Source organism: Euprymna scolopes, chromosome 1 (genome assembly GCF_053919585.1).
Source record: "Euprymna scolopes isolate OS-2025 chromosome 1, ASM5391958v1, whole genome shotgun sequence".
Classification (NCBI taxonomy): domain Eukaryota; kingdom Metazoa; phylum Mollusca; class Cephalopoda; order Sepiida; family Sepiolidae; genus Euprymna; species Euprymna scolopes.
The window spans coordinates 182,871,721-182,884,401 of NC_136482.1; the positions used below are offsets into that span (position 1 = coordinate 182,871,721).

General features: G+C 31.9%; 1 protein-coding gene across 2 annotated transcripts in view; it reads right to left on the reverse strand.

Annotated features, from left to right (window-relative positions):
* Positions 1–1,449: 1,449 nt before the first annotated feature.
* The window catches only part of LOC145277967 (putative ATP-dependent RNA helicase DHX37), a 108,592-nt gene continuing 97,360 nt past the window's right edge, over positions 1,450–12,681 (reverse strand). For both annotated transcript variants that reach the window (XM_080130108.1, XM_080130102.1), the window contains 3 exons: positions 7,942–8,110; positions 5,770–5,867; positions 1,450–1,615 (listed from right to left, as the gene is read on the reverse strand). In XM_080130108.1, coding sequence (XP_079986234.1) covers positions 1,539–1,615; positions 5,770–5,867; positions 7,942–8,110 — 344 coding nt within the window. In that variant the 3' untranslated portion in view covers positions 1,450–1,538. The remainder of the gene's footprint in view (positions 1,616–5,769; positions 5,868–7,941; positions 8,111–12,681) is intronic.

The window sequence follows — 12,681 nt, forward strand, 5'->3', positions numbered from 1 at the left end:
AATACACTTTATGTAAAATTTCAAATGTTTAGAGCTGAAATTGGCTGAGTAATTTGGTAGTGACTGGAGGTCAATTTTTTTTTTTTTAACTTTGACCCTAATTTTGACCCCTTAACATTTGTTTTTTGGGCTCAAAACAAATTAAAAAATTGGATCCATGTCCAAGTTTAGACCCAAAATTAATGGTGGAGTTTGGTAGAGCTTTCAAAGGTCAAATCGTTGAACTTTGACAGCCAAATTTCTGGCCGAAACCGATTAAAAAGATTTTCCCAAACTGCCCACTGACACATTTGTGCCATCCAAACAGAGAGGAGGAAAGAGGACCTTACTAATACATTCTTCCTCTGGTTGACAAGCTGCATTGCCAAACCACTGGTGACGTTGTTAAAGGATAAATGGCATATTTATTCTGATCACAACAAAATACTAAGACCGGACATATAAGTCTCTTTTTATGAGCTCTTATGATATTCAGTCTTCAACAAATAAACAAAATATACAAAATAAATTAAAAATTCACTTAAAAGTTTAAAATGTCAGAAATAACATCTATACTACTACCAAATCCCAGAAAAACATACTGTTATCTTTAGATCAATTGCCCTACCAACAAACACAGATATTAAACTTTTTACGAAGTTCTCAAACTAGTAAAAATTGAACTAACAAAATAAAATGGACAAGCATCACACCTACAACAAAAACTAGCATCTATTTGATCCCTGGCAATGAATACAAAATTACATAGGTGAAACATAATGACTTAAAGAAAAGAATGTATGAGCATAAGCTAATTACTAAATAAAATTATGAGGGTTTTCACAAAAGTAAAGCCACCTTTTTTTTTCTTTTTTTTTTCTACAAAAAAAAAATCGATTCTTTTGTGGTAGAAATGCTAAATGATTCATGGAAGGGGTTGTCAAATTTTATCTGTGTACATTTCCTTCTCTTCTAATCACTGAAAATTAATAACTATCTAATTTGCAATCTGGAGGTATTTGGCGTCTACCCAGATACTGAACTAATACGTACAAAATGTGTTTGAATAAATTCCCACTTTATTTATGATGAAACTGATTAGTTCAACCAGGTCATAAAGGGTTAATTGGTATCTTAATGCCTGTGGATCAAAATTTAATACAAATAATTTAATTTTTAAATAGGAGGTTGTCATACTATCCCCTCCTTAAAAAAAAAAAATTAATAATCCAAAGAAGCTAAAATTTGAGGAATATTAATTGATGTCTACTATCGATTGTTAAAATTTCACACAAAAAATGAGAGATCTAAAATTTTGTAAAGGCCATCCAACCCATTTGCGTAAAACTAAGTATATCCTATATTTTAACCTTTTTATACCCAATAGCAGTGTTCCAAAATTCATAATGATCAGATGATTAGTTTAGAAGAGAACCCTGTACATACAAACATATAAGAATGACAATAACGTTAACTTTGTATGTGCAAAATATTTTTTTTTATTTTTTTGAAAGGTGGTAATTGAGTCTTTACAAAATTCATTTTATTTACAAGGAAACTCAAAATGGAGGCCAAAGCTTTTTTACTTCGGCATGATGTTCCTCAGGAATCCAACGAGAATATTCATACAACAGAACTGAAAGAATAAAAAGAATATATATTAATCCAAATGAAAATATTAGTTTACAAAATTAAGTTTGTTTTTGGTTGACAATGTAATGTTGACTATAGCTGAAACCATCAATGACTTGCAGGTCTTTCTTGACTAAAAACAGCTGACCTCTAATTACACCTATTTTTTTTGTTTTTTGAACTGTGTTAAAAGGGGGAAAACTCTAAGGAAAGTAATAGTTATCACCCTTTAAGATCTTTAAAAGGACTAGAGTTCTAGAAGGGGAAGGGACAAAATGGTGGCTTTGCTGAGCACTAAATTCGTTCTGTAAATAATTTAATGTTTCTGCTGTGAATAAATTGTTTCAGGTTTGTATTACTGTACACATAGATTCGAAAAAGTTGTCAAAAAACAAATATAGAACAAATAAATGTTATCAAAGGCAAGATAAGTTACTTTTCTACCTAACTGGATATAATTCACGTGTTTTTATTCAGTGTAACATGTTTATTCAGCTCAAAAAACATGCAATGTTTACCGATGTATTGGAAAATTCAAAATGGCAGCCGACTCTCTCTGAGAGGGTACGTTTGGGAAAAGGTATTATAAATAATAAACTAGACAAAATACTGTTAGAAATTCGCTCAATATATGTTACCGTGACATAAGTTGACATGTATTCGGTTGTTTTCTAACAGTATTTTGTCTAGTTTATTATTTATAATACCTTTTCCCAAACGTACCCTCTCCGAGAGACAGTCGGCTGCCATTTTGAATTTTCCAATACATCGGTAAACATTGCATGTTTTTTGAGCTGAATAAACATGTTACACTGAATAAAAACACGTGAATTATATCCAGTTAGGTAGAAAAGTAACTTATCTTGCCTTTGATAACATTTATTTGTTCTATATTTGTTTTTTGACAACTTTTTCGAATCTATGTGTACAGTAATACAAACCCATTGTTTCAAATACAATGAACTTGTATACTTGTTTGTCTGCTATCCAATGATCCTGACATCACAATTTCCTCGAACACAACAAACTGATTACATTACAAGGTTACCAGGGCACTGTTTTACAATTTGTCATTGTTCTGAGGGAGACAACTCTCTTTTACTAAGAGATTCATTCATTTTTTAATCTCATAATTTAGGACGTTCAAACAACTTTATTTTTAATTAAATCAAAACATTAAAAACAGAAAGCTGCAACAATTTTTTTTTTTTTTTTTTATGTTATAATATTGATAACATTAATACAAAATTTGTTCTTTACGCAACTATTAAGGGAATCGTTTGTTTTCATAAAATTTTATGACGTTAAAACCAACAGAACAGCATACTCAAAAACAAATTGTAGAACAGTGCCAATATCAGTCTCGTCTTCTGAATAGATTAACTAATCTGCTACACTCACATTGGGAAAACTGAATCTAGATTCAAGTAATACTGGCTATTAAGCCCCAAAATCTAAACGACATTCAAAACAATCCAATGTTTAACAATGCAATCAATGATTTAAAATAAATTTATAGAAATTTCATAGAAATGTTTTACATAAACCCTCAGAAGAATAAGCCAATTGATTTATAAAAAAAAAATTTTTTTTAAATATGTATACTCAAAATGATATTAGTAGGAATATTTGGTTTGGTCATTTTCATTTACAGCATATCAACCCATTTCAGATTATTTAATGCCAAATCCAGTAAGTTTTGGTAAAAGTTTTTATGCTTCTTTTATAAGTTCAAAAATTTATTCATGGTGTAAGGAAAATTGTTGGTTATGATTTTATTAACTCAAAAAAGTTGAAGAGTTACAAGACTGGAGTGGTACTATCAAAACAAGCGACCTTTTAGTGTTCCAGAATTTATTTATCTACATAGTCACTACCATTCTCAAAAATTCAATGGCATGTATCTGCTTCTGATGCACGGTCATGACAGAGGTTGCTTTTTTAAGACTCACATCGTTAACAGAAATGAAACCTTTAGGTCCTGAATACGTAAGTTCAGTTATCATAACAATGCAATTTGCAAGCCTCTCTGATCCATTTGGGTGGGATTAAAAAAAAAATAGGTAATACTTTTGGAGTGTCCCTCATGTCATTACACTGAGTTTTGCAAAGGAAAAGAACAATAACCTCAATGTTTGATGCGTTTTAGGTCAGGAAGCTGGACAGTCTGATCTGGTAGCACTCAATAGCAAGGAATTCAATAAAGACCAACCAATAGTCACCTTTTAAAGAAATTCTTTTGATAAAATGTTTTTTTTTTTTTTTTTTTTTTTTTTTTTTTTTTTTTTTTTTTTTTTTTTTTAGAATCTATTAATAAATGTGATAGAGAATAATTGACGTCTTTATCACATACCAATAGAATAATTATTATCTTCTGCACTATTTGTAACATACATGCTCTGAATAAAATTTTGATGTTAGGCATTAAGCAACTTTGTAATATGAGGGGCATTCCTATTTTGTTTTTATTCTGTTCGTATGGATGAAAGGATCAAATTGCATTGTCGACTTATACATTCATGACCTAAAAGTTTAATCTCTCTGTTGCAGATATTGACTGTGTAAGGCTCTAAGAAATCAACCCCTGTCCTTGACATTCATCAGAAACAAGAGGTGCCTTGTGAATAGTGGTGACTATGTAGAAAAATGAATTCAGGAGCACAAAAAGTGGTTTATTGGTTATGGTCACATTCCTATCTTCTGGAGCTCTTCAACTTCTTGAGTTAAAAAAACAGCTCAAATAAACTGAGAAGGGCTTCTTTAGAGAAGAACAAAAAGAAAATAGACCAAGTCGAACTCCGATTATTAATTGGTAACCCTGAAAATAATGTCACGAAAGAAAAACAAGAATGGATAAATAGCAATTAATGAAAATAGTGCTGGAATGTTAATCCTTTAAATTATAAGAAGGCAACTCATTACACTGATATAATTTTTTTTTCTTTTTTTAAATATAAACTTTTAAGCATTTTATTTCATAGATCTTCAAACATGAATATATACAATAAACAAGAGACTTATCATAGAGGCCAGTAAAGAAGGAGGGGAAAAAAAACCCTATCTGCTGACATTAAAAATTATTTCAACATACTGAGTACTGCTCCTTCTTTACCCCATCAATTTCAGTGAATAACATTCTTTATGCAGACAAAATGATTTCTTTTCTTTGAAATTATTTAAAGATTTTTAACAATACAACATTATTTACATAGTTTAATATCTCTACTCATATACAAAAGGCACTTTGTGTGAGAGTTCGTTTCTCATGAAATCCAAAACAGCTGGTCTGATATTTTAAAAATTTCACACAAATGTACTTTGTCTGGCAGTGTTCTTAGATAGGTTTTGTATCATTCCAATAAATAAGGAACAGTCCAATTTTGACCAAAGTTAACACCCTCATACAGCCCAACTTTACAAGTGCATTTTTGAAGTTTTATCACTGCACAAGCAGAAGAGCCCAGTGTATAAAATCACCAATAGGTTCTTTAATAAGTAGGGCTAGGATAACAGCATATTTTTTTTATTGTTTTGACTCTTGAGTGTGTATCCATTGATATCTTATATGCTTTTATATAGAATGATGTGGTTCTCAGTTGATTAACCGTGTCGGATATATACTCGAGAGTCAATACAATGAAAAGAATATGCTGTTGTCATAGCCCTATTAATAAGACAGGGGCACATTCAAAATGAATGTTTCTCTTTAGAGCACATTTAAACCATAATACTTAACTTTTGCATTTTAAACTTTCATCCAAACCATTATATAAAAATAATTTTATAAAATCCATTGTACATTCTCTACAATATATTGTGAACTAAGGAGGCATGTGAAGTTTTCTCCCAGTGTATCATGGTGGGTCAATTTGATTGAAAAAAAAAAAAGTGGTTAATTTAACCAATTTCGATGACAAAAGTATTAGATGTGCAGAACATTCACTGATCCTAATTCAATCCTGAGCAACATTAAGTCTCCCTGCTAGTTTCTTATACTTTTAATGTTAAATATATTGTGAGTGTCAATGCTAATTGTTTCCATTGTTTAACAGGTTAAAATGATCCCCATAAAAAATACTGTCCCTAGGAAATTTGAAATGTTAAAACGCTGTCTCCACAATATATGTGCTTACGACATTAGAAACGTTCATTACTTACAGTTCTCATCTTTCGTCCATTGTTTGAGAAGTGCACTTTTAGTGGAAATGTTTGCAGCCAACAAAGGTTTCAATAAAACCTCAGTTTGTGGTTTCAACCTAAAAAAAAAACATTACTCACAGTCAATTTTATGACAAAAATCCACACTTCACAGGTTATTTAATACCAAGCACACAATAACTAATGTATACAATAAATTGAACACATATTACTATTTTACTTATGGCTGTCCAAAATTTATGCATTTCAAACTATTAGTATGCAAATGATCATGATAGATCTGACGACTTTTAACTCAGCATAAACTCATGTAACCCCTGCCTCCTCCATTAGAAGTAAATATAGATAGTAAATAAAAAACGTTTATTGATGGTTTTAAAAACTTTAACATTGAGGCACATTTTTAAAATGAAGTTAAAAGGTAAATGCAAAGCAGTATTTTTTTTGCTGTAAAGTGAATCTTGCAGGATGAAAACTTGTACCACCAAGCAACTTTATGACCTAGAACAAGGTTCAGAAACACAGAGAATGTATTTTAACTTTTTTTTTTTAAGGGGATGGGGGAAGCCAAACCTTTATTTATAAAGGCCAAAATAAATATCTCATGTCAATTCAAGTAAGCTGGATAAATCCAACTAGTTGTAATGTAATGAATGTCTAATGTGAGTGCTAAAGATAGGTTTTGATCTCAGAAAAAAATTAAATCTGTGAAATACGGCAACATTATAAATGGATGAGAGTTCATTTAGCAGATGCAGATCAGTTTTTTTTTTTATTATTACATTTTCACCTCCAACAAGGCACATTGCCACTTTAATGTAAGGGCTACTATCAGGGACCTAAGTTGCAGGAGTACTATGTAGGGAGTTTAGCAGCAAGATGTCTGTTCACATTACACTTGAACTTCTGCATGTCAATACAGTTGGGGAAGCAGGAAACCGGAAGAGAATTCTAAAGTCTTGCAATTCTGAGGAAGAAGTTATTAGAGTAAAAGACTTTCTTACATCTAGGGATCTCAACTGTATAGGGGTGGAACTTTCTGCTTGTAGGAGGTATTTTCGTCGAGGGGGTACAGGGGCTTGTAGTTCGTCAGAGCATCCACCATTAAAATAAAACTAAATTGTGCAGTTATTGCTGGATGGATACTAAATATAATCAAATGCTTCTTAGTTAAAAGGAAGTTCCAGATCATCCTGGATGGTCGTAAATCTAATCTAAATAATATCACATTAATATAGGTGTAACTCGGGAATCAATATTTAGACCTTTATTATCCCTTCTCTGTAAATGCCAGAAAGTTTTCTAGTCCAATAGCTTCTCTCCTTATCCCTATAAATCTGGACACTTTAGCTTCAGTGGCAATATGTCATGTTTGGGGTGAATACGAGTTAAATAAATAAATGAAGACCTTGTAAAATAGATGTTAAATCATCACCATAAAAATATTCTATTTAAGTTGCACCTAAATTCTATTGTATGGATATCCTGAGTTATCTTCCTTTTAAGAGAAATCAGTTATGTTTCTTGGCTTGGGAACACTTGCTAATAAAAACATAATTCCAAGTCTTGCCAACACAAGATCTTGTATGAAGCTAAGCTTGAGGAAAAACGATAATATGTACTCAGTCACTAAAGGGAAGACCTGCTTTTGGGCACATCACTTTAAATTTTCCTCATCAAATTTTTTTGGGGATGGAGGGGGGGGGGCTTTGTGTTTAACATATGCATTCTTTATCTTAATAGAGTGTGCATTTTATTTGTATAGGAACAATGTGTTTAATTATATGTGAAACCCTCATATAAATCTTGCATTTGTGATTTTTTTTTTTGTAGTTTGTCTATACAAACTTTTAAATAATGTTATGTCCTTGTTCATCATAGGTTTTTGTGTGCGACATATACATTACTGCCAAAATAACACACAAACATTCTTGGAAAATTCCTACCTGCAAAAAGAATTAATTTAGCAATTTCTGGTCAAAGAAATTAATCTTGATAAGATAGAATATCAAATATTTCTATTCTTTGATGAATGTTGATTCTTATAGGAAATTTTTTTACTAAAATAGCATAAAGATTTGTCATAATTTAGTTTCTATGTGAACGCAAAAAATTGCTAATCCTAAATAGTTGAGAGCAACATGAGAAAAAAATAAAATAAAATAAACTTACTTTGACCAGAACTTTACCATAATGCAAGGAGGCTCAGAAAGTTCTGGAACAAATTTCTTTAATATAGGACACACGAGTCCTTCTAGAAAGAACTTAGCAAACCATTTGCAACAGTCTATACCAGAAGGATATGCCATTTCGACAGGTGAGAATGGCCACAACTTAGGACCTAAGGAAAAAAGAAAAACAAAATGTATAATATAAAGACGATAACATAGAATCGGTATACAAATCATATTTAGTTACTTGGATGAAAAAATTGCTGGATGAATAGAGCTGTGTGCGTGTATATATATATATATATATATATATATATATTGTGTGTGTGTGTATGTATATATATATATATAATAGATTTAAAAAAAAATGTTTTAGTTGTTATTTTAATTTGAATTTAAATAATTATTTCATCATCTAGGTTTGTCATCAATTATTCTGTCTGTTCCTTCTTTAGTCCATGCTTTGAAAAAGGGGCAATCTGGCAACCCTGGACAAGAATATGAGTGTATCGATTCTTCAAAGGAAGAAGTCAGTGAAATATTATGTTAAAAAAAAAATCATTCAAAAGAAACAGGGCAAAAAGAAAAAGCATTGTCCGCCAAGAGGTACTGGACTGAAGGAGTAAATTAAAAATTGTTGCTTACAATGGGATTTTATTATTTGTATTGAACTATATAGCACAATATTACCTTTTGAGTATTTATTAGTATTTAATTTCTCATTTGGGTCAGTTTTATATTTAAAATACAATGGACACTATTTTCATAGAAATGTTAATAAACTCTTATTTGCTGTGTGTTAGTTTTTGTCAAAAACACTTATTTTTCTGGATAGTTCAGAAAAATTATTAGCTTTATCAAACCATATTTGTTAATTAAATATATTTTTCATTCCTTGGAATTTCTATGGGTTCTGTTAATCAATATTTGATTTTGATGAGCCACTCCGCGACATAAATACCCCCGATAGACCCGACAAGTAGCTAAATCCCACCCTATCACAGTAGAGATCCCTAGATGTAAGAAAGTCTTCTACTCCAGTAGCTTTTTCCCCAGAACCGCTAGACTTTGGAACTTCCTTCTGGGACCCTGCTTCCCCAACTGTACTGACATGCAGAAGTTCAAGTGTAACATGAACTGACATCTTGCTGCCCAACTCCCTACATAGTATCCCTGTAGCTTATGTCCCTGATAGTAGCCCCTACATCAAAGTGACGATGTGCCTTGTTTGGGGTGAAAATGTTTAAAAAAAAAAAAAAAAAAAGGAAAGTGCTTTGCAATCTTTTGAACAATTTTTTTTTTTTTTCTGCCCTAAATTTTAACATGAATTCATTTTTTTTTTTACTATTCACCTTCATAGCTTTTTAGATGCTTATGTTCTTGATAAAAAGAAAAACTGCTATTTCACATCTTTGCAAGTGTTGCATAAGGGATTCATATTGAGAGGGACGACGGGTTCATATCGGAGACATGTATAATGGAGGACAGAACAGGGGATGATAATTGCCCAGGTGTTTAGAAGTGTGTGTTGAGAAAAAAAAACTTGTAGTAGGCAGGTAGGCTCAAACTTTAACCCTTAATGCAAAGGTGAAAAAGAAAGTGTGAAAAAACCTGACATCTTACCTCTCAGCCACAATGGGACAGGAACTAAGAAGCATTCTAATTTAACGATTAAAAAGTTAACTAACAGGTGTGCAAATTTATGAGGTAAAACATCACGCGATCCCACACTTTGGCTGTGAAGCAGTTTTTTTACAAAAACCACAAACAAGCGTGAAGGCAGAATAGTGGGAATTTTTAGCGTGCAAAAAGAAAGTCACTGAAATAAAATATATTTACGACCTCGTTTCGTAAATCCGAGATGTTATAATCTAGACAGTATATAAAAAGTTCAAAGAAAGAGTGACCCCCTCCGAGCGACTACCCCCCCCCCCCGCAAAAAAACCTTTGCCGGACATACACAAAAAATGCACATAGACAAACACATTTTCGCTTTTCTATAATAGATTTTGTTTCACTAATTGCATGAAAATATATTTTAGCAGTAACTAGTTGCACATGATTTTGGAAGCATTTTCTGATGGTCTGTTTAGTTTTAATTTCGTCAACATCAAATATTGTTAGAAAAAAGTATATACATTGTTTTGTTTTTTTTTGCTTTCTTTTTAAGCAACGCCATAATTTTACATGACTTTCTTCAAAGAGAATAATTTTAGTAGTGCTGTGGAGGCATCCTTAGTTTTGTTTCACCATACTTGTAATGAAGATTATAGACAATGAATCTTAACAGCATCATTATAATTGTGTGAGTTTAAGCTTGCTTTGGCAGCAATTGGGAGACCTTTTTCATTTTATATTTGCTGACAAATTTAAATTATTGCAATATAAAATTGTATAAAGTCACTTTTATTAGGAACTAGCGAGGGGTACTCGGCGTTGCCCGGGTGTTTGGAGGTGTGTGTGGAAAGCCCGGGGGGGGGGGGTCGAACCCAAACCGTTGAGGCAAAGTTGTAAATTAAAGTGTGAAAAAAAAAAAAAAAAGTGCGCCGTTAACCATTGCCCCACCGCGAGATGCTAACGGAAACACGTTGGAATTTATTTAATTACTTGGATTTGACAGGTGCCCATTTTAATGAATTGATGAGGTCAAGTTTGACTGCGGGATAGTATTCATTTACTGCGGAACGCTTTTTTTAAAATTTGTATTTTCCCAAGATGTTATAGGAAAAAGACTAACCCACATGCAGCGAGCGACAAATGTTGAATATTTATCTTCCCAAAATCGAGCAAATTAAATACAGGCGAGCTTCGTTGTTAACTGCGAGATATTACGATTTATATGTGATATAAAAAGTCGTTAGGCGAGCGACCGCTTCTCTGAAAGAAACCTTTTGTAGACATACAGAAAAAGCGAACACACATACAAACATACATTTTCGCTTTTATATTTATAGATAACATTTTCACGGAATGAGTCCAAGCCTACCTTCCACCCCAGAAAGGATGATTTTGAAGTGCTTTTATTTTGTGTCACCATAAGAAAAATTATATATATAAGAGAAAATTAAAACGAACTTGAAATTTACAATCAAAATTTATAGTTTTAATTTTCTTTCTCTTATAATAAGCTCTACTCTCTATTGATATCAAATTTTTTTTTTTCTACAAAGGAGTCACTTATCAAGGCCCAGAGGCCACTCAAGGATAAGGGTTAATAAGTGTACAGTGGTCAATGGGACAATGACGTAATTGTTAGTAGTAGAAATTTGGTAAATTGGATTACTTAAGGAGAACGGCTGAAGAACTTGTTTACATTGAACTTGAAGACGACCATATTATAGCCAGCCGGAAAGTAGGCAAATGGAAGAGAGTTCCACAGGTGTGCAGTTCTAAGAAAGAAGCTTTGTTCATGGAATCTACGTTTAGATTTAGGCACGGATAAAGAGTGGGGGAAATTATTGATAGCGTTTTTAACTAGACTAGTGTTTTTCGTGAAAGTCTGGCGAGGGGAGAGGGAGATCATAGATTGGAGCTCAGACGAGCACTTGCCATGAAAATAATGATAAAGCAGAGACAGGCTCGCAACATCTCTTCTGTGAGAAAGAGGTTGCAAGGAAGAGAAAAGGACATCCTCCACTAGTCTATTTTGAACTCTGTCAAGGCAGGATAAGATTTCTAGCAGCTCCTGCCCAGATGTGGCAACAGTATTCTATCCTTGGACATACTTGACACTTATTGTATTGGTCAAAGTTAGACATTAATAGACTAGTAGGACCTGTGGAAATTCATATGTAATATATTGATGTTGGCGTTCTGTAGATGTTCGGTGTAAATGGAGACGCTCTGATATTATTGCAGCTTTTGTGTTAAAACTGCAAAAGTTTTATCTAAGCTAGCATGAACACCCGGCAAAGCCCAGTCATAAAGTACATTTAAATATGATATTTTAATTCTTGCAGATTTTGTATATATTATTATAGAGTAAAAGTTCTATAGATTTAAAAAAAACTTTTTATATATATATATATATATATTATAAAGTTGCGATTTCAAAAATAAAAAACTATATCCATATGAATTGGATGCACTAGCTTAAATCGAAACCAAAATAAAAAGTTATGAAAAAAATATGTATATAACTAGAGTTCCTTCAACCATAATCGAAACTGAAACCAAAACTTATGAAGAATTCTTGATAAAATTATTTATGACAAGAAATGGAAGTACATAACAATTAAAGAACCCATCATGATACAGAAAATAACACACACACTATTGTATTAATATATAGATTAGCTGGAATACTTTTACCAGGAATAGTTCTTAGTAAAGGGGCCATGGCTCTATATCAAGTGCAAAGGGTTTGGACCGAAAATACTTCAGAGCAATGCATATGCTCTATTTGCATGGCATTATTTAATTTTGTGAAGTTTAATAGCCTAAAGTAGTAGAGAGACACACAAGACTATGTAGATAAGTACAGATAACATTTATTGATCGTGTAAAAGAATTACACTCTACAGACACAACTTTTTAGAACAATAAAGAAAACAAATTAAAAAGTTATTTAATTTTTGATTTTCCATAAATGAAATTTAATTTTTGTAAGAAATTTTAAAATCATTGTATGTTGACAAGATAGGTATTTTTAATCTAGAATGATTCAATTGATGGATCCTTCTAGAGAATTTCCCCAATATGAAAAATATAGAAAAATCTGTATGATGCATGTACCAAAAAC